The 19,526-nt window shown below is 40.8% G+C and overlaps 1 protein-coding gene across 4 annotated transcripts in view; it reads right to left on the bottom strand.

Annotated features, from left to right (window-relative positions):
* Positions 1 to 1,766: 1,766 nt before the first annotated feature.
* NIPBL (NIPBL cohesin loading factor) overlaps positions 1,767 to 19,526 on the bottom strand; it is a 203,689-nt gene continuing 185,929 nt past the window's right edge. For 3 of the 4 annotated variants that reach the window (XM_040338459.1, XM_040338449.1, XM_040338472.1), the window contains 4 exons: positions 16,918 to 17,216; positions 15,164 to 15,338; positions 5,520 to 5,705; positions 1,767 to 3,166 (listed from right to left, as the gene is read on the bottom strand). In XM_040338459.1, the coding sequence (XP_040194393.1) occupies positions 2,804 to 3,166; positions 5,520 to 5,705; positions 15,164 to 15,338; positions 16,918 to 17,216 (1,023 nt within the window). In that variant the 3' untranslated portion in view covers positions 1,767 to 2,803. Of the gene's footprint in view, positions 3,167 to 3,518; positions 3,580 to 5,519; positions 5,706 to 15,163; positions 15,339 to 16,917; positions 17,217 to 19,526 lie in introns of all 4 variants that reach the window. The other variant, XM_040338471.1, reaches the window with a different exon arrangement.

Here is a 19,526-nt window from a genome sequence, read left to right as displayed (position 1 = left end):
CCCCTGCCCCAGAGCACCCACCTCCCCCATGCTGACGGCATGTGGCCTGGTACGGCTCAGGAAAGGGGGGGGCGCTCGCTCGTCCCCACTCCTTTCCTGACCGGCCGGTGTGCTTAGATACGGGTCTGGTATGGATTGTGGGAGAACCCCCACGCCGTTTTTTCGGCGTTGGGGTTCTCCTTAGAATCCATACCAGACCTAAGGGCCTGGTAAGCCCCTGGGGGGAAACCCATGCCGTTTTTTTATTTAAAATTTGGCGTGGAGTTTCCCCTCATGATTCATTCGTAGGTGGTCAATCTCGCTGAGAAAGGGTCACCTACTATATAGGAAGGGTATTATTCAACTTTAGTCAAATCTCCACGGTTTGTTTCTATCTACAGATGTCCTTATCTGAATAGGCAGTTTGTAGACCAACCCTTTAATACAGACTGTTGACAGACTGTTAAGTCACAAATTGAATGAGCAATAACTTGTAAGGTAATATCGTTGAAACAGGAGGAGTATAAACTTTGTACTGAAAGATATTACATTACTTTCGCAGTGGCACACTCATGTTCTGAAATTATAAATTCTTTATTTAACATTTTTTAGCAGAATGCAAAATACAGTATATTAATGTTCTGACATTAAAAAAAAGGAGGAATAATTTAAAAATAACCTTCTACAGGAATTGAACTCCAACTATAAAGGCATTCCCACAAAACATTTGTACTAGTGAATCTTGACAAGGCATAAAACTGTAGTGCTTTAAAACAGTGTTCTGCAGGTGCTAATATCAATTATATGTGTACTGGTTCAACTCTACAGTTTCCAGATGAAGAAAGGAAAAACCTTCAAAAAAGGTGGTTGTACTTTCCAATATAGGTGTCTTACAAATAAAAGTAGCAGTGGCTCAGTTCCAGGAGGTTCCTGGGCCCCTAAATGCCAACAGTGGAGATACGAGTCTAGAAAGATCCAAAACCTCATTCCTTTGTCAATTTACCCACAGCTCATAACCATACATGAGAAAATGTACATTAATTATAATCAATAATCAGATCATACTTTACTAGAATCTTTAAACTTGCAGCCACTGACCCGATCCATTTCGACCCAATGATGGAAAACTGCATAACAGGGCCAAAAGGACATAATACGTGTAGAAGCATGACGTAAACCATTAACCCATGTATACATTTTAGAACTTACCAAGCAAAGAGCCAGAAATGAGTGTACCTGTTATTTTTAAACTCCTCATTTCAAAGAAACTCTGTAGGTAAAAGAAAAATGGGAAACAAAAACAATCTGCAATAGAACAGACTTCACAACTTACCTTTCGCTTTACCCTGGCCCTTTCAAGAGTAAATTTGTTCAAAGAATCGGACACACTCTTGGGCCTGTCAAACGCCTGTATTTCCCTGCCACATGGTGTGGCTTCACTTACCGACTTCTTTATCACGGCTGTGCATATTAATGAAGTGTTTGTTGGTGGAATCACAGTGACTGGACATCAGACACTCCTGAAAGTGCGTCAGATATGAATAATCTTTAGGTGGCTTTGCTCTTCAAAGAAAGCAAAGACTCCATGAATTTCCAGGCAAAGCGGCAAGTCTATACTTTTGCTGGGTGATTTTGTTTCCAGTTTTTTTTTTTTTTTTTTAGAAAGTATAGGTGATTTTTCCCCCTGAACTCAGAATCTGCAACCAACCACCATCATTTTTTTTTCCACTCAGAAAGTTTTCATCAATGACATTCTGTGTGATCAAAAAATGAAAGAAATTCAAACATACAAGGAATAAACTAGTTTCTTTTTATATCAAACATTCTTGAAAAGGCGTTTGGCACAGTGCTAAATCATATAGTTAACACTAAATATTTCAAGATACAATAAAATCGGGAGTTAAAACGTGTCTATGCCCTTTAAAAAGGGATGAAAATAAAGATACCGGTTATTTTCAGGCTATACAAAATGTATAAACAATATTTTATGTCTTGCGTCCAAAAACGTAACTTTTACATAAAAGACTGCAAAATAATATAATTGGTTCTTAAAACAGCTTTACATTTAAGAAATTCAAATGGAAACAGACAGGTAACAAAGAAGTAAAAAAATTTATTGCAGTATTGTCGCCAGCAGGTATTCTCGGGATCCCTTTGAGTATTTTCAGGGTGACCTTATACATCAAAATCTACATTTACAAAAATAAAATAAAAAACAAAACAAAAAAGTAAAAAAAAAAAAAAACTCCTGCAGATAGGTCATAGATACTGCATGCTTTTTTTTAAAACCCCAACAGAATAAATTATATACGTCCGGAAATTCTGCCATTTTACAGCCTGGGAAAAAAAACAAAAAACAAACAAAAACAAAATAAAAAAATAATAAAATAAAATTCGATACTTCCCTTGAAACCGGCTAAACTAAAGAAAGCCATCCGCTGCTAGGTTAAACTCCAAGAACACTTTATTAAGAACATTAACAGACTAATTTTCAACATTCACTTGTTTATTTTTTGTAATTTTTTTTGTTGGTTTGTTTTTTTTTAAACAGAAAGTATTTTTCAAGATATAAACAAATTTTTGTTAAACTATAATACAGTGGGAGTAAAAATGTACTGAGAAGTTTCTGCTGTACAACAGCGAAGGAAGCTCCCACAACAATGTTTACCAAACATTTCCTTCAGGCGGCTAAGCTCCATCCTTAACGCTCGATAAAATTGTTTTAATTCTTGTTTCTTTCTTTAAATTTTTGCCAGAATGTTGATATTTCAAGTTTTTTTGTCTGCTCTCCTGTAAATTTGGCTGCAAATATACAAACATATTATTAGCTGGAAGTTCCCTCCTTGGCTGCATACAGCGATCGTAAAGTCTGAACAACTTTATTAGTCAGCTTATTTCCGCTCGTTAGAGCAATTTTTTTGTAAAGGATGTCCGACTCTTTGATAGTATCAACCCAAGGCACAAGCTTTCGTCCATCACGGCGTTTGGCCTCAGCCCAAGTGCCACTGTAGGAGCCCGCCATCCACTGAATACTGAATCCGTGGCTGGTTTTTTTAACAACTTTTGCAATTTGTGGTCGGTCTTTGTACTTCGGACAACAAATTGCAATAAGATCCTGGGCTTCGACGGTTTCATTCATCTGCGTGGCCACGTCTGAAGTGTCTGATAATCTTTTTGATTTTCTTAACTGTGTCAGGGAGGGTGTGGCAACGGAAAAAAGAAAGAGGAAAAGTTTTGTTTAGCTGCAACGCCAACATCATTGGAACAAAAAAAAATCATCTAAAAGTCGTAAACCCCTGGCACCACGGTGAGACAGCCCACACAGACACCATCCAACCCGCACGATGCAGTTTAACCTTAACCACCAGTGCGCCTAAGGAGCGTCAGGTCTGAAAACGTGCAATTTACCAAGTTTTACTGCAATTGCATTCAAAATTAAATATCTATAAATGTGTTACAAAAAAAATTAGATATAAATATATATATATAGCAAGAAATAGGGACAGAATAGAAAAAGAGGAAATCTTAATTAAAATTACCTTTTACTTTGGATAAATCTCAATGTCTACGTTTTTTTTTGCCTTTTCCGCTAAACCCTTTCTACAAAAAAAGATGTATAAAAGGTTAAGTCTAGCTATGGAATCGCTTCTTACCTCCACAGCAAAATGTATTCAAATACTCCTGACTTAAAAAAAAAAAAAAAAAGACCACAGCACAGGGACCAAACAATTAGAAATCACATGTCACTCCTAATAAAACACAGGCACAGTAAATATACATCAGGTTTTTTTTTTTGTTTTTTTTTCTTGACTAGATGGAAACCTTTTACAAAATTCCCAGTTCAGTTAGGGAAAAAAAACAAAAAAACAAAAAAAACAATCATTGCTTTTAAATAGGACATTTACATACTGATAATACATTACACCTGATGCATTGAAGACAAAAACGCTGGGTGCTACAGGAAAGTAGGTCACTGCTGTGTGATCGACATCCCTCCAGCACAAATTAAATTAATGTTAAGCTAATGGGAGCTTCGGAATAGCCAATCACATGAAATTAAGAGTTTTATTGCTCTTAGCCCAAGAACATTTCATATGGCTTGCAATAAAGTAACCACAAAAGCTCTCATAAACCCTAACATAACCATGGCACAGAACACTACAGTCTAAAGCGATGGTATGGAACAGGCTGTTCTCATGATCAATAAAGGCCTTCTAAAAAATATAAGGAATACACTATTGAAAAAAGAAAAGCCAGTGGCAGACCAATAATTAAAAAAATAAAAAATTGATTTTAGTCCCAAATCTAGATTCTGATCAGTGCTGTGGCAAGGGAAGTGTTTGAAAAACAGCCTCTGTTGTTAGAATACCCAGCCAAGAGACTGACCTAGCAACAGAGGCTTCAAACGAATCACGAAGAGCCAGGTAAGAGGTAATTTGGAAGTAAATGTAAGCCTTGTCCATTGACCATGCATACAACATACTACAATTAGTAGGGAAAAAACACAAAAGGGTCTTTCAGGCAGCTGTTGGCAGAGGAGCAAGGAGGCTTATAGCTTAGGAGGTAAGAAGCTAGCAACAGACCAGAGGTAGGAAGGATGAAGCGGAAAGAGCAAGGGTTTGTTTTCTTAAAGACCGAGACTCATACACTCAGGATACAGAGCAGCAAGGCATCCCCAAAGGGCTTTAGGTAATCCAAAAAAAATGTTCTGCATGCAAATTCTTAACCCAGGATTATACATCATACAAATATTAAATGGTTATGCTACAGATCAGTAAGACATTCACATCAGAAGGATGCACAATGGTGCAAACTCCAGCAACAATAGCAAATGTTCAAAATGGAACTGTACTCAAATGTTAAAACGATACTAAAATGTCTTGCTGCAATGGAAAAACTAAATTATAATTAAAAGGCTGAGCTTTTTGCCTTTCTCGAATTGAAAATGTAACTGAATGGGAGGATCAGCCAAATGTGAACCATTCTCTCCCCATCAGCAGATAGCATGACCACATATACTGCGTAAATATTACAGCCCAATCTTTTCCAACAAGACTAGCAACAAAAAGCTTTGTGTTAACCATTTGAGTACCGATTTAGTAACTGAGGCACCACAACCACCAATCAGCAGCAAACCTTTAGAGCGGGGATATGCAATTAGCGGACCTCCAGCTGTTGCAGAACTACAAATCCCATGAGGCATAGCAAGAATCTGACAGCCACGAGCATGACACCCAGAGGCAGAGGCATGATGGGATTTGTAGTTTTGCAACATCTGGAGGTCCGCTAATTGCATATCCCTGCTTTAGAGCTTTGAATTAAAATGGTGGCTATGGGGATCAGACAGTCTTTACTGATGTAAAAAAAAAAAAAAAAAAAAAAAAAAAAAAGGCTCATTACGGAACCAAGGTACTTACAGAGCAGATAGCCATCTTGTGAACAGCCCATGTCTGGATAAACACTACTATACACAAACTAGCCAGCTACTCAAATATCACCAGCCTATATCATTTAGGAGATGTTAGTACATGGCTACTTACCCCTGATGTGCCACCAGCTTTCTCCTCTCCCTCACTTTCTTCTTCCTCTGTCTCAGCCACATTATTTTTAGGGCTGTTACCCCCAAGCAAATTGGTAATGGCTTTATTTCGGGCATCCGTGCTTGCTGAGACCTCGCCTTCCTCTTCTTCTTCATCAGGGTCTAAGTGTTCCATTAACAGCTTGAACTAGAAGGATGAGAGAAAAGAAGACCAGACATAAGATCACAAAACACCATCAAAAGGAAACAAAAAAAAAAAAAATGTTTCTATCCTGAGCTTGTGCTCTCATGAACTAAAAATTGCAGATCAGCAGAAGGAGACAGGAGGGGGTTATCTAGTTTTAAACAGACACCCGCTCTTCACTTCTGCTCCGATCACCTAGTCCTAGGCAATCAGTATTTGTAGCGGCAGACTTGAAATTTTTTGGAAACGGACTGAAGCTGCTCTTTAAGGACCTCATTAAAAAGCAATTGGAGATTTAGTAAAGTAGTGCATATTTACTTAACCACTACCCGACGGCCGTACGACTTTATACGGCCGCGGGGTGGTTCTCAATCTCTAACAGGCCATAAAAACACGGCCTGCGCGCGCATCCAGCTGCGCGGGCGCGCTCGCCGCATCGCTGAGATGCCGATGCGAGTGCCTGGCGGCCGTGATGTCCGCCAGGGACTCGTGATCGGTGGCTACAGGGACAAGATGTGGAGCTCTGTGTATAAACACATAGCTCCACGTCCTGTCAGGGGAGAGAGGAGACCGATCTGTGTCCCTTGTACATAGGGACATAGATCGGTCACCTCCCCCAGTCACCCCCCCTCCACCTACAGTTAGAACACAATTTAGGGTACACATTTAACCCCTTCCTCTCCCCCTAGTGTTAACCCCTTCAATGCCAGTCACATTTATACAGTAATTAGTGCATATTTATAGCACTGATCGCTGTATAAATGTGAATGGCGCCAAAAATTTGTCAAAAGTGTCCGATGTTTCCGCCATAACGTCGCAGTCACGAAAAAAATGCTGATCGCCGCCATTAGTAGTAAAAAAAAAATAATAAAAAATAATAATTATGTCCCCTATTTTGTAAGTGCAATAACTTTTGCGCAAACCAGACGCTTCTTGCGATTTTTTTTCTTTTCCCCCAAAAAATATGTAGAAGAATACGTATCGCCTAGACTGAGAAAAAAAATGTTTTTTTTAAAAAAATTGGGCTATTTATTACAGCAACAAGTAAAAAATATTATTTTTTTCAGAATTGTCGCTCTATTTTTGTTTATAGTGCAAAAAATAAAAACCGCAGAGGCGATGAAATTGGGAGCCACGTCGCACGACCGCGCAATTGTCAGTTAAAGTGACGCAGTGCCACAAGCTGAAATTTCACCTGGTCAGGAAGGGGTATATGTGCCCAGTAAGGAAGTGGTTAAAAGGGTTGTAAAGGTAAAAGTTTTTTTTACCAGTAATGCATCCTATGCATTAAGGTAAAAAAAACACCTGACATCACCGCCCCCCCCCTTGAGCCCCCGTTTTACTTACCTCTCCACTCGAAAGTCCCGTGCGCGTTATCGTCATCCTATTCTGTTCCCAGCCTGGCCGTTGATTGGCTAGGCTGGGCGGATTGATAGTAGCGCAGCCATTGGCTGGCGCTGCTGTCAATCACAGCGGATGACGCAGCGCGCCGTGGGGCGGAGTGATACAGTCGGCGGCTATGGCCACGCTGTATCACGGGAGTGCGCTCGCAAAAGTTTTCCACCATGCGAGGGAGCTTGCATGAACATGGAAAGCTTTTGCGAGGAGGAGCAGAGACAGCCGCCGAGGGACCCCAGAAGACGTAGATCGGGGCCACTCTGTGCAAAACGAACTGCACAGAGGAGGTAAGTATAACATGTTTGTTATTTTTAAACAAAAAAAATCTTGCCTTTAGCAAGTGAATTTTCACTTATTTAGGGAATGAGGTCTGTGCCAACTTCAATTACGCACAAGCAAAAACCTGTGATATTTTTTTCCTTCTAATTTACTTGCATGTAATTGCGTATTCTTTGCACAGTGAAATGTAATCAGATTTTCTAAGCCAAGTAAAAATCCCCTTGGAAAGTGAACATATTTTCCTCGGTTTAGGCAGATACGCATTCTTCTACATATTTTTGGTTAAAAAAAAAAAAACGAAAAAAAACGCAATAAGCGTTTATTGATTGGTTTACGCAAAAGTTATAGCATCTACAAAATAGGGGATAGTTTTATGGCATTTTTATTAAAAAAAAAATTACTACTAATGTCGGCGATCAGCGATTTTTATCATGACTGCGACATTATGGCGGACACATCAGACACTTGACACATTTTTGGGACCATTGTCATTTTTACAGCGACCAGTGTTATAAAAATGCACGGATTACTGTGAAAATGACAATGGCAGTGAAGGGGTTAACCTCTAGGGGGCGCTGTAGGGGTTAAGTGTGCCCTAGTGTGTAATTCTTACTGTAGGGGGGCGTGTGACATCACTGATAGTCATTCCCTATGACAAGGAACATACGATCACTGACAAGTCACTAGGAAGAATGGGGAAAGGTTTGTTTACACTTACCTCTCCCCGTTCTTCAGCTCTAACCCGATCGTGGGACACCAGCGGTGATGGGGTCCTGCGGGCGCGGTCATGGAGTTCCGGACTGGGGCGCAAGCGGTGACACGCTCGGGACCCACGGCTGGGTTCTTAAAGGGGACGTACCTGTAGCCCTTGTGCCCAGCCGTGCCATTCTGTCGACGTATATCGTCGTGCGGCAGTCCTTAAGTGGTTAAAGTGCTGACTTTCAGCTTTCATTCAAGGAGTTGAACATGCATATCAAGTACAAATCTTAGGAACTGCAACCATTTTTATACACAGTCCAGCCTGTTTTCAGGGGCTCAAATGTAAATCAGACAAATGAATATAATCCTAAATTAAATGTTAATTTTCAATATTTTGTGGAGAATCCTTTACTGGCAATGACTGCCTGTAGTTTGGAACCCATGGACATTACCAAAGACTGGGTTTCCTCCTTATTGATGCTTTGCCAGGCTCTAACTGCAGCCGTCTTCAGTTCTTTGTGGCTCTTTTGGCCTTTAGTTTTGCCCTTAGAAAGTGAAATCCATGCTCAATTGGGTTGAGATAAGGTGATTTGGGGCATTGCAGAATATTCCACTTATTTTTCTTCAAAAGCTCTTGGGTTGTTTTTTGGAGTGGGTTTTGGATCATTGTCCAACGGTACTGTGAATCGCCGTCCAATCAGCTTTTCTGCATTTGGCTGAATCTGGGCTGACAGTATCTCTCTAAACACTGCAGAATTGATGCAGCCGATTCAGTCTTGTCACATTATCAATAAACACCAATGACCCAGTGCCACTGGAGGCCATGCATGCCCATGCTATCACACTGCAAGCTGCACCATGTTTTACAGATGACGTGTTGTGCTTTGGATCATGAGCTGTTCCAAGCCTTCTCCACTCTGTTTTCTTCCAGTCATTTTGGTACAGATTAATCTTAGTTTCATCTGTCCAAAGAATGCTTTTCCAGAACTAATCTGTCTTTTTTAGAATGTACTCAGAATGTACCAAACTGTTGATTTGGCCGCTCTTAATGTTGCTGCCATCTCTGATGGATTTGTTTTGTTTTTGAAGCCTTACAATGGCCCGTTTCATTGGCATGGATAGCTCCTTTGAACACATGATGTAGGTTCACAGCAAAAGATTCCAAATGAAAATACCACAGTTAGAATCTATAGACCTTTTACCTGCTAAATTGAAGAAATAACGAAGGAGTAGCCCACACCTGGCCATAAAAAAAGCTTTTGATTCAATTGTCCAATTACTTTTGGTCCCTTGAAAAAGGGGGGATGGCTATCAAGAGCTGTAGTTCCTAAACCCTTCCTCCGATTTGGATGTACATACCCTCAACTTAAACCTCAGAATGCGCACTTTCAGTTCATCATATAACTATAGCTTCAATAAGTTTTGGTAAAAACCTGAATAAAAAAAAAATGAAATTGTGCCTGTGTCCAAGTATCTGAAGCTGTTAGTAGCACAGCTGGCAGGTCCTACTGTAGTGATCTGTTGCAGCAAGGCAACAATAAATAAATAAAACTTTTTGGGAAATTCTTTGTATTGTAAAAGCCTTAATCAGAGTGCAGATCGGGAGACGATCGGCAGACCTTTTTAGGACCAACTGCAATATGCACGGGCGGGATGTTGGCCAGTTTATATTGAACTGGCTGATGCCACCCGACATTCAGCCCGTGTGTACTAGGTTTAAGGGGTGGCCTTGAAAATTGGGAAGACTGTAGCTTGATGCCAAAAAGCCAAAGAAGCAATTCTAGTTCACCTCGACAGGAAAGGGCAGAAGCCAATCCTTGAATAATGGTCTGTCTAAGCTACCCAAAACTTGCTAAACGAGAATATAATGTACTTTTATAGAGATAATCCAGTATGTCAACAAACAAGGGTGGACATACATTTTTTTTACTGATTTTTTTTTATTTAAAATAATTTTGGGGGATTTTTATCAAATTTTAATAAAATTATTTTGGCGTAAAAATCTATCTAAAGATAGTTTTCCATTTAAGATACATTAATAATTTAGTTTATTCAGCATAAAATTGAGCTTAGTTATGTAGCATGAGGCTGTATATTCTGCAATATTTACATTTTTTTTTAAAACTCATTCAATAAATCCAAGCTCTGCAAACATGCACTGCATTGATGCATCCAGTTCAATCAAAAAAATAAAATAAAAAAGAAATCCCATATACACAAGCCTATATTCACAGTTGATCCAGAGGAAGGTGAAAACCCCCAGCAAAGCATGGTCCAATTTGCTATAGTAGGGAAAAAAATTCCTTCCTGATCCCCCGAGAGGCAGATTATACTATTGTTTTGCAAATCTGTGTACACTACAAACATTATGATTGAATCGGTTCAGATATCACCGTTTTACTAACCTGACAGCTTATTACTATAAATAGGAAACCCTCATTTTGTTTGCAAATATTAAAGATTCTAACTAAAAGAATAGGTCCTTACATTTAAAGAGCACCTGTCATTTCAGGTCCATCATGGCAGCGCCTGTTAGCGAGCATCCACTCACCTGCTGCCGCCATGTCCCTCACCTTGTTGCGTCACTGCCGCATCACCAGCCGTCCCATTAAAGTGAATGGTACCATTGGTGAGTCAACAGTGGGTCAGAGGAGGAGCCACTGCGGGACAGAGAAGACAGTTGCTCTTTAAAAATTATGATTTAAATCGAGTTGATTTAAATCAAGCCTTTTTACTAGCGATTTAAATCATGGGATTTAAATCATGGGATTTAAATTGTGATTAAAATCGACTTGATTTAAATCAAATCAACCCTGCAACAAACTGAATATGTCTTCTGGAAAAAAGCCCTGGCTGAGACACTCACAGCACAGAACATGCAGACAATGGGAGTAAATTTCCTTTTGAAAACTGGAGCCAGACGAGGAATAATGATCTCCTTGTTGAGGTGAAAGGAAGAAACTACCTGGGCAAAAAGGAGGAAGTCCTGGGCTTTAGTACCACCATGTTCCTAAGCAAAACCAGAAAAAGTGCCTTGTTGGATACGGCAGCAAGTTCACAATCTTGCCTTTGCAGATGTGATGGCTACAAGGAATACCACCTCGTGGGCAAGAACAGGGAGAGGAATGTCTATAATGGGTTTAAATGGCTATTTCTGAAGCATAGAAAGAACCAGATTCTGATCTCATGGAGTCACACGGGAATGATCAAAAGTACATTGGAGACTCCCTGTACACAGATCAAGGAAAGGGAGGTCGATAGTCTTTGAAACAAGATGGAAAAGGCAGTGCTGAAAGTCAAACACTGGCCAAAACACAGCTGTAGGAAGAACATTGGTCCCATAGAGAAACACCTAGAATGGAAGCCTGAGAATTACATCAAGTGATGTATGCTTTTCATGTGGTATGATGAACCTTGCGGAAGGTAGACATTTGAGCTTTTATTATTGTAGAAATCATCGATTCAGAGATGGCCCTGCATCTAATAACCTGGGCTTTAACAGCCACACCATTAAAGTCAGCAATGAAATAGCAGGATGGTGAAAGTCCAAGTGGTCCGATACAGCCAACAGTGTCCGTCCATTGTCTTACAAGGGTGGAGTAGCACAATCTGCCTGGGCCAACCTTATGAGGAACACAGGAATGCTCTTCATCTCAATTCTGCAAAATGGAGGAGGAAGTAGATTATGGGGAGGAAAGGCATTGCTCAAAGTGTACTGATCCCATGTAGTCATGAGGAGCATCCACTGCTTCCGTTAAAGGAGCGCTGTGTCTGCCTGCCAGTTGTCTACATCTAGAATTTAAACCGCAGACAAGGCTGGAACATGAAGTTTTGTCCACGACAAAATCCGTTCTACCTTGCTTGCTGTGGTGAGACCTCTAGCTCCTCCATGCATGCCACCGCCGTGGCATCATCCATATTAGGATTGGATGAACCTCCAGCTGGAGGATCCAATGATGCCAAACCACTCGACCCTCCAGGATAGTAATCAGGAGACAAGACACCACTAATAAAAAGTTCCCTGCACAGACTGGGTGCCCAGGACGTGTTTCCAGCCTAGCAGGCTGGCTTCATTCTGAGGATCTTCCAAAATAGAGGAACAAAGGACTTAAGATTCAAGAGCTATCAATCCAGTGACAACCTGGTCATCGGTGTCAAACAAAATCGGTCTTCTCCAGGTACTGACCAGACTTAGAATGATGCATTTTAAAGGTTTGTAATGAAACTGGACAAATGGAACTGCCTTGAAGGAGGTTACCATCAGACCAAAGACTCAAGCAAAAGTGGACTGGAGAGCCTGAAGTTTATCCCATGGGGGGAAACACTCTGGTGTGTGCCGTGTCGAGGACTGAGCCAGATTCTTCCGTTCAAATTACCATTTCTGAAGTGTCAAAACCAAGCTGTCAGAGTTCATGCCAAATATCAACAGATCACCTAAATATTCCATAATGGGGATGTCACAAGAGTGCAGCAGGGCTAGTATTGGGACCAGCACCATGGTGACCATCCAGGGTGAAGACAAAAAGCTGAAGGGCAGGACTATAAACCGGTAGTGTAGGGTGCCCAAAAGAAAAGAAAAGCAGGAGACCCACTGGTAAAGGTGAGACAGCAAGCCGTAATAACGAATTTAAAGCTACAACCACTTGCGCCAAATGTTTTATGATCAAGGGATCAACCACAACAGTGGCAAGAACCCTTTTTTGACCAGTCAGTGAGGGTTTGGCAAAGCAACAGATAAAGATAAGGGGCTGTCAGTGGTAAGAGAATGAAAAATTGGAAAAGTGGCTGCATTGAGGAAGTCTGAACTTCAAAGGGGCCCAAGACTGGGAATAATACTGGTAGAACAAACACTGGTAGAACAATCCACTAGTTTCAGAATGGTGCGCACCACTTCCATAAGAGCGCTTCATCCGAAAGTACTTGGGGAACGCAGTTAAGTAATTTTTCCTAATTTTTACTGACAGTCTGACTGGAATGGTATCAGCTGATTGGAGAAAAGCCAATGTTGCATCAATATTTAAAAAGGGCCCAAAATGCATCCCTGGAACTAACAGATCAGTTAGCCTAACATCAATAGTATGCAAGCTCTTAGAGGGGCATAAGGGACTATATACAAGATTTTAGTAATGAGAACGAAATCATTAGCAGTAATCCGCATGGATTCATGAAGAATCGTTCTTGCCAAACCAATCAATTATCCTTCTATGAGGAGGTGAGTTGCCATTTAGATAAAGGAAGGCCCGTATCTGATACTTAGCTAAGCAGAGCAATAACTTATCTGCAGGATGTGGAAACCTTGCAAGAAGTACTGAACAAATTAATGGAGTGGGCAACTACATGGTAAATGAAAATGAATGTAGAAAAATTTAAAATAATGCATTTGGGTGGCAAACATATGAATGCAATCTACTCACTAGGGGGTGAACATCTGGGGGAATCTAGGACGGAAAAGGACCTGGGGGTCCTAGTAGATGATAGGCTCAGCAATGGCATGCAATGCCAAGCTGCTGCTAACAAAGCAAACAGAATATTGGCATGCATTAAAAAGGGGATTAAACAATAATTCTCCGGCTCTACAAGACTCTGGTTCGGCCGCACCTAGCGTATGCTGTCCAGTTCTGGGCACCAGTCCTCAGGAAGTATGTACTGGTAATGGAGCAAGTACAAAGAAGGGAAACAAAGCTAAGGGTCTGGAGGATATAAGCTATGAGGAAAGGTTGCGAGCACTGACCTGATTCTCTGGAGAAGAGACACTTGAGAGGGGATACGATTTCAATTTATAAATACCATACTGGTGACCACACAATAGGGATAAAACTTTTACAAAGAAGGGAATTTAACAAGACACGTGGCTACTCATTTAAATAAGAAAACAGGTTTAACCTTAAACTACGTTGAGGATTCTTTACTTTAAGAACGGCAAAGATGTGGAATTCCCTTCCACAAAACTATATATATAGGTTGGACTTGATGGATGTGTCTTTTTTCAACCTTACCTATTATGTAACCATATAAGAGCCAAACTGAGTAACCATATAAGAGCCAAACTAATTTCAAGCTCATCTGATGAGGACTGGAGCAAAATATGAAACAGAGACTTACTGGCTAATGGCTCAGAGATCATGAGCAGATCAGATACAGAATCTACAGGGAAAGGTGCAGTGGCCTCCAAGGTCAGGGTCAGCATATAACTGGCTGATTTGGTCCATAAAGGCCAACTCACAAAGTGAGTCTTAAATAACAGGGCAAAGGCAGTGGACATTGGAACTGGAAATTGTTCAGGGGTAACTTTTACCAGGGCAGGGTCTGGAAAGCAACAGTTTTTCTGTTTGTCAGTGTCCAATAGGAAACAGTATGATAGTCAAAAACATGTGTTCCGCAAAAGATAAGAAAGGTAGGTTGCTGGAAGAAAAAAAATAAAATAAAATGTGTGATTATATATATATATATATATATATATATATATATATATATATATATATATATATAACACACATACACACACACACACACACACACACTGCATCAAGAGCTTAACCTGTTAAACATTTTTATCTACCGCAAAATCAATGACCGATTTTCTAATGCTCAGCTAAGAGGAGACCCAACAGGCCATGTTTGCAGGTTTTGCTTTATCTTGCACAGGTGCTTTAAATCAGTCAATGACTTGGTATTTTGACAGCCATTTTATCCAACAAATATTCCCAAAACATGGCTTGTTGGGGGTACTTGAGGACAGGGTTGATAACCTCTGCTGTAGCTTATCATCTCATAGGGTAGGCCCACATACCAAAGGACTGCAGTACTTCCAATAATCAAAAAGTTTTTTTTTTTTAGGATTAAACATGTTACTCTAGAATAAACCATGATCTATTGAGCTGTGGCTTAAATTTTTGTTTTTAAAGCTACAAACTTGTAGGGCAAGTTCAAGTGTTTTACATGTTTCTGTGCAATAGTTTAAGCCCCTGCACAGAGCTGCATGTAAAATAACTATTGTTAGACAGCAGGTTAAAAAAAAAGAAAAAAAAAAAAAAAAAAAAAAAAAAGAATAGTCCATTCCTAAGCATCAAAGAGATAGATCTTACATCCAGGTACTGTTTTGCAATACTCCTCTTGATGTCGTCATTAATCTTCGCGCTTGCCATATCCCTCTTTAGATACTCCAGCGTTTGCTTAGGGCTAAATAGGACCCCCGTTTTCCGGTTGATGGTCTTGTCATATACTTTTGCTGACTCCGATGGTGAATACTTCTGGATTTTACTAGGTAAAAAAAAATGTATATAAAAATTCATTAAATCACGTATAAAATCTTTTAAATATTTCAATTTGGGGAAAAATGTTATTCCAAGCAAGCAGCTAAAGGACTGAAATACCAACGTGAACAAATGTGAAATGGTTTACCTACGAATAGAAGTCGTGTGCTTCAGGATAGAAAACCCCCAGCAGACAGCACAAATCATTGACTTCTTTTGCAGCACAGCAGTACCAACAATGGCTAACAAACCTCCAGCCTTCTTTTTTTTTTTTTTTAAAGTGTATTTTGTGCGTGTGCTCGAGAGAGGAGCCGGACTGCAGGAGTTGGGAGTAGGCAGGCCTTCCCTCAGAGGCAATCTGCCACCTTTCTCCATGCCCCGGGTGGCAATGGCGGGTGTGTGAGGGGGTCCTCCCACACAGCCTGCCCTACCTGCTCCGCTTTGAAGCCCAACGGGGCAGAGGGACTCCCTATAAGGGAGTGAGAGGATTAGCCCACTCAACCAGCCCCGTTAGTCCTTCGCCTCTCTTTTAGAGACCGCGTGGTCAAAGTGCGTGTGTGTTAACCCAATTTCAAGTGCGTGTGTAGGTGTGGTGGTTTTTGTGGGAGGGGGGTGGGCGTACTAAGCGCAGGCTTACCTCGCATAGCACACCCACCGGGAGCCGGGCTGAGACCACCAAACTCAATTCACATGTAGCCGAGACCGGGATCCGAACCCCTAGCTGCAGAGGTGAATGGCTTGTCAGCGCAGTGCCAATTGCGTTGAGCCACTGCAGCTCCCCTCCAGCCTTCTAAAGGATAAAAATGTAGCAGCAGTCTAAAAAGCACATTGCTCTCTCCTTCAATCTACATGTTCATTGTCAGCACATGAGCATGCAGTAGAAGAGGACTGGCTCAGAGAACAAACTGCATTTAAAAGACAATTTTTTTAAATGAATGCATGATTAAAGTTGAAGTACAGTCAAAGCTCGTTTGGCTGTACTTCTCCTGTGGTTTACAGGCATGCAGCCCGCTGACAAAGAGTCAATCCAGGCTCAGGAAAGATTGGGACCATATAGTCCGGATCCTCCCTTATGCTTGGATCGGCAGCCAGCTCCGCCTCAGAGAGTCACAGTCACCAGCTCTCTGCTCAGAGAGCTCTGAGAACTGAGCGATCAGCGGTGTTAGATTGCTTGGTTCTCGATGTTCGTGCTGGCAGGGGGACCGATGCTGCATCCACCAAGGCAAGTGTGATTCCAAAAATATAAATACCCATACTTGTCTTTTAACTAGTAGTTTGTACAAAAGCCTGGAGCTCAATTTTACACAAAAGCAATACATAATATAAACGCAGATGACATAGGTGCACAGCCATCTAATGCAAACAGGGATTAAAAAAAAGCATAATGAATAAAGTGGCGTTTTGTTTTTCCGGGACCTTAATAGGCAACACCGTTTTGCAGAAGAATATTAAATCTGATAATCTGAGAAGACCATTTACACAGGTCACCAATGGAAACTGCAAAGAAACAGCATGGTAAGGAGCTGCCTTTTGAAAATGAAATGCCTTCAGAAACCAGAAATTTACTTTATTAGTGCTTTAAATACCTGTCTGAGAATCCACAGAGGTTTTTTAAATGCTGCTTCAGCATCAAAAGCAAAAGAATCCCTTGTGAAGCATTTGCAAACTCAATGAGAGGAGCAGAAGCACTTGGCAGACAGCTGAAGACGTAATCTACATCATCCTCGTCATCAGAATCTGCTACTACTACCGCTGCTGCTCGCCGCCTTGTTTTTCTCGGCCGAACAACTTCCTCTTCGCTTTCACTGCTACTTTCTTCTTCTTCTTCTTCTTCTGATGATTGCGCTTTTGCTTTTTTCTTGTTTGTTCCTGCTTTTACCATTGACTGCGAAAAAAAAAAAATAATTGCTTACTTGTGTGTTTAAAAAATATCAGCCTTCATGAATGAAAGAAAAAAAATACTACGATCACAAAGTACAAGCATCCACTTGTGTTAAAATGTATCTAGAGAGAAAATGTTTTCTTTCTTTTGATAGGTGAAAGGTAAGAATGTCAGGTTTTGCTGCTAGATCTGGGGCTCAGTAAGAGATTCTTCCCCCTTTTTTTGTTAAAATGAGAAAAAAAAACGGCAACAGGGCAACAGACATGAAAATCTTAGGAGTAAATGTATTCCCTATGTTTACTTACCATAAAATCCTCATCATAGGAGGGACACAGGATGTTATACTGTTGCCTACAAAATTACTCAACAATGGCAAAATTAGTAGGCTAGCCCAGGATAACCCCTCTATTGAACATACCTCAGTCTGTAGCAAGCAGCACTAAAATAATGTTTATAAAACACAGACGGGTGGGACCCTAGGTCCATCAATGAATTCAAAGACAATTGAGATCTTTGGCTTCCCTGTAAAATTAATTTCCTTGAGTAAAGTATAGGACACTGGCAGATTTAGAGATAACTGGATTATAGGTAGATACCTTTAAGGCCCGCCATATAAGCACTCCCAAAAATGTTCAATTCTTTATCATGTAATCAAGGACCATAAAAGGAGGATGGTATCCTGTAATGTACTCCAAGAAATTAATTTTACAGGCAAGTAAAACTTGGTAAACACATGAACCCGATGACCAGGTTGCAACATGATGAATTTTAAATGCAGAAAATGGATGCTGAAAAGCACAGGGTTCATCAACAGCTCTTGTAAAACTGAGCATTCACTGGAAAAAGTGGAACCCTATCTTTTGCCCAGTAGGCTGGAACTACAAACTGATGGATCCACTTAGAAATGGTGGAACAAAACACAAGGAGCCCCCTGCGAGATCCCTCTGGGAGAATAATGAGGGAATTCAATTGTTGCAGCGAGGTAGTCTTCTACAGATCAAACCACACCCAGTGTATGAAGGGCCACCTCCCAAGGGTGTTTAGGAGCAGGAGAAAAAGAACGAAAGTAAGATGTGCTGATTGGGGTGAAAAGGCAATACAACTTGAGGCTAAAGGACAACCTTGTGGGCTTATCGGGAAGGGCTCCTTAAAAGATAAGGCATCCAGCTCTGAAACTCTGGCAGATGTGAAATGATCAGAAAAACCACCTTGTGCATAAGACCAGCCAAAAATATATATCCAATGGGTTCAAAAGGAAAATTTTGCATTGCCAAAAGGTTTTCAGAATGTGAGGACAGTGGCTGTTGAAAACGAATAGTCAAAATGCGGCCCTTGATCATTACTCCTGTCTAACCACTGATCCAGATCGAGCTGAAGAAAAGTCAGACTACATCCCATGAAGTATGAGAAAGGGAGTAACCGCTCCAGGTGGGTATGTTAAACAATCAGCAACTGTTCAGGAGACCAAGGGTGCCGGCAATGCACGAAGCAATTAGTTGAGGGAAAAAAGGATGGACAGCCGCACTTCAAAAAAACATTGGGTTGTCTTTAATGTAAAAAATGGGAAAATACACTACAAAAACCAGCAGAAAACGTCTGGTTTAGGCTGATTAGGCACTGATCTGTAGTGTGAAACGCGTAGGCTGTTATTCCCATTTTCTGCTGGTTTTTGTAGTGTATTTTCCCATTTTTTACATTAAAGACAACCCAATGGTTTTTTGAAGTACGGCTGTCCATCCTTTTTTCAACTAATTACATCCCATGAAGTACTGGTGAGGATTTACCTCCGACTGTTCACAAGTCGCAAAATAAGTCTTCCAGGTGCAGTCAAACATTTCTAGAAGCCGATTTCCTGACACTTAAAAGTGTAGGGATGACTGAATCATCCAGTCCCCCATCTCTCAGGACTTGGGCGTCAACTTCCAAGCAGTCAAAGCCAGCAACTGAGAAGCAGGATCAGATTTTTTTTTTTTGGCCAGTTTGGGGCCATGAGAATCACTGGATTTCCTTTGGACTTGATCCAACAGGGAAGAATATTTAGAAGATAAAAGGCATATATCATGGACTGAACCCATGGTGTCACCAGTGCATCCACAATGAAGGCTCTTGGATCCCAAGACTGAATTGCAAACCCTTCCACCTTGTGGAATTGTAATACAAGGAGATCCATGTCGGGCATTCTTTGTTTCTGACAAATTTCCTAAAACACTTCTGGGTAGAGAGAGATCACCCTCTGCTTGCCAGTTTTCTACACCTGGAGCATGTACAGGTGACAAAGCCAGAATGTAATGTTTTGCCAAGAGTCCGCTCCCC

This window comes from Rana temporaria, chromosome 1, assembly GCF_905171775.1.
Source record: "Rana temporaria chromosome 1, aRanTem1.1, whole genome shotgun sequence".
In the NCBI taxonomy this organism is placed as follows: Eukaryota; Metazoa; Chordata; class Amphibia; order Anura; family Ranidae; genus Rana; species Rana temporaria.
This window is presented reverse-complemented; position numbering and strand designations above follow the sequence as displayed.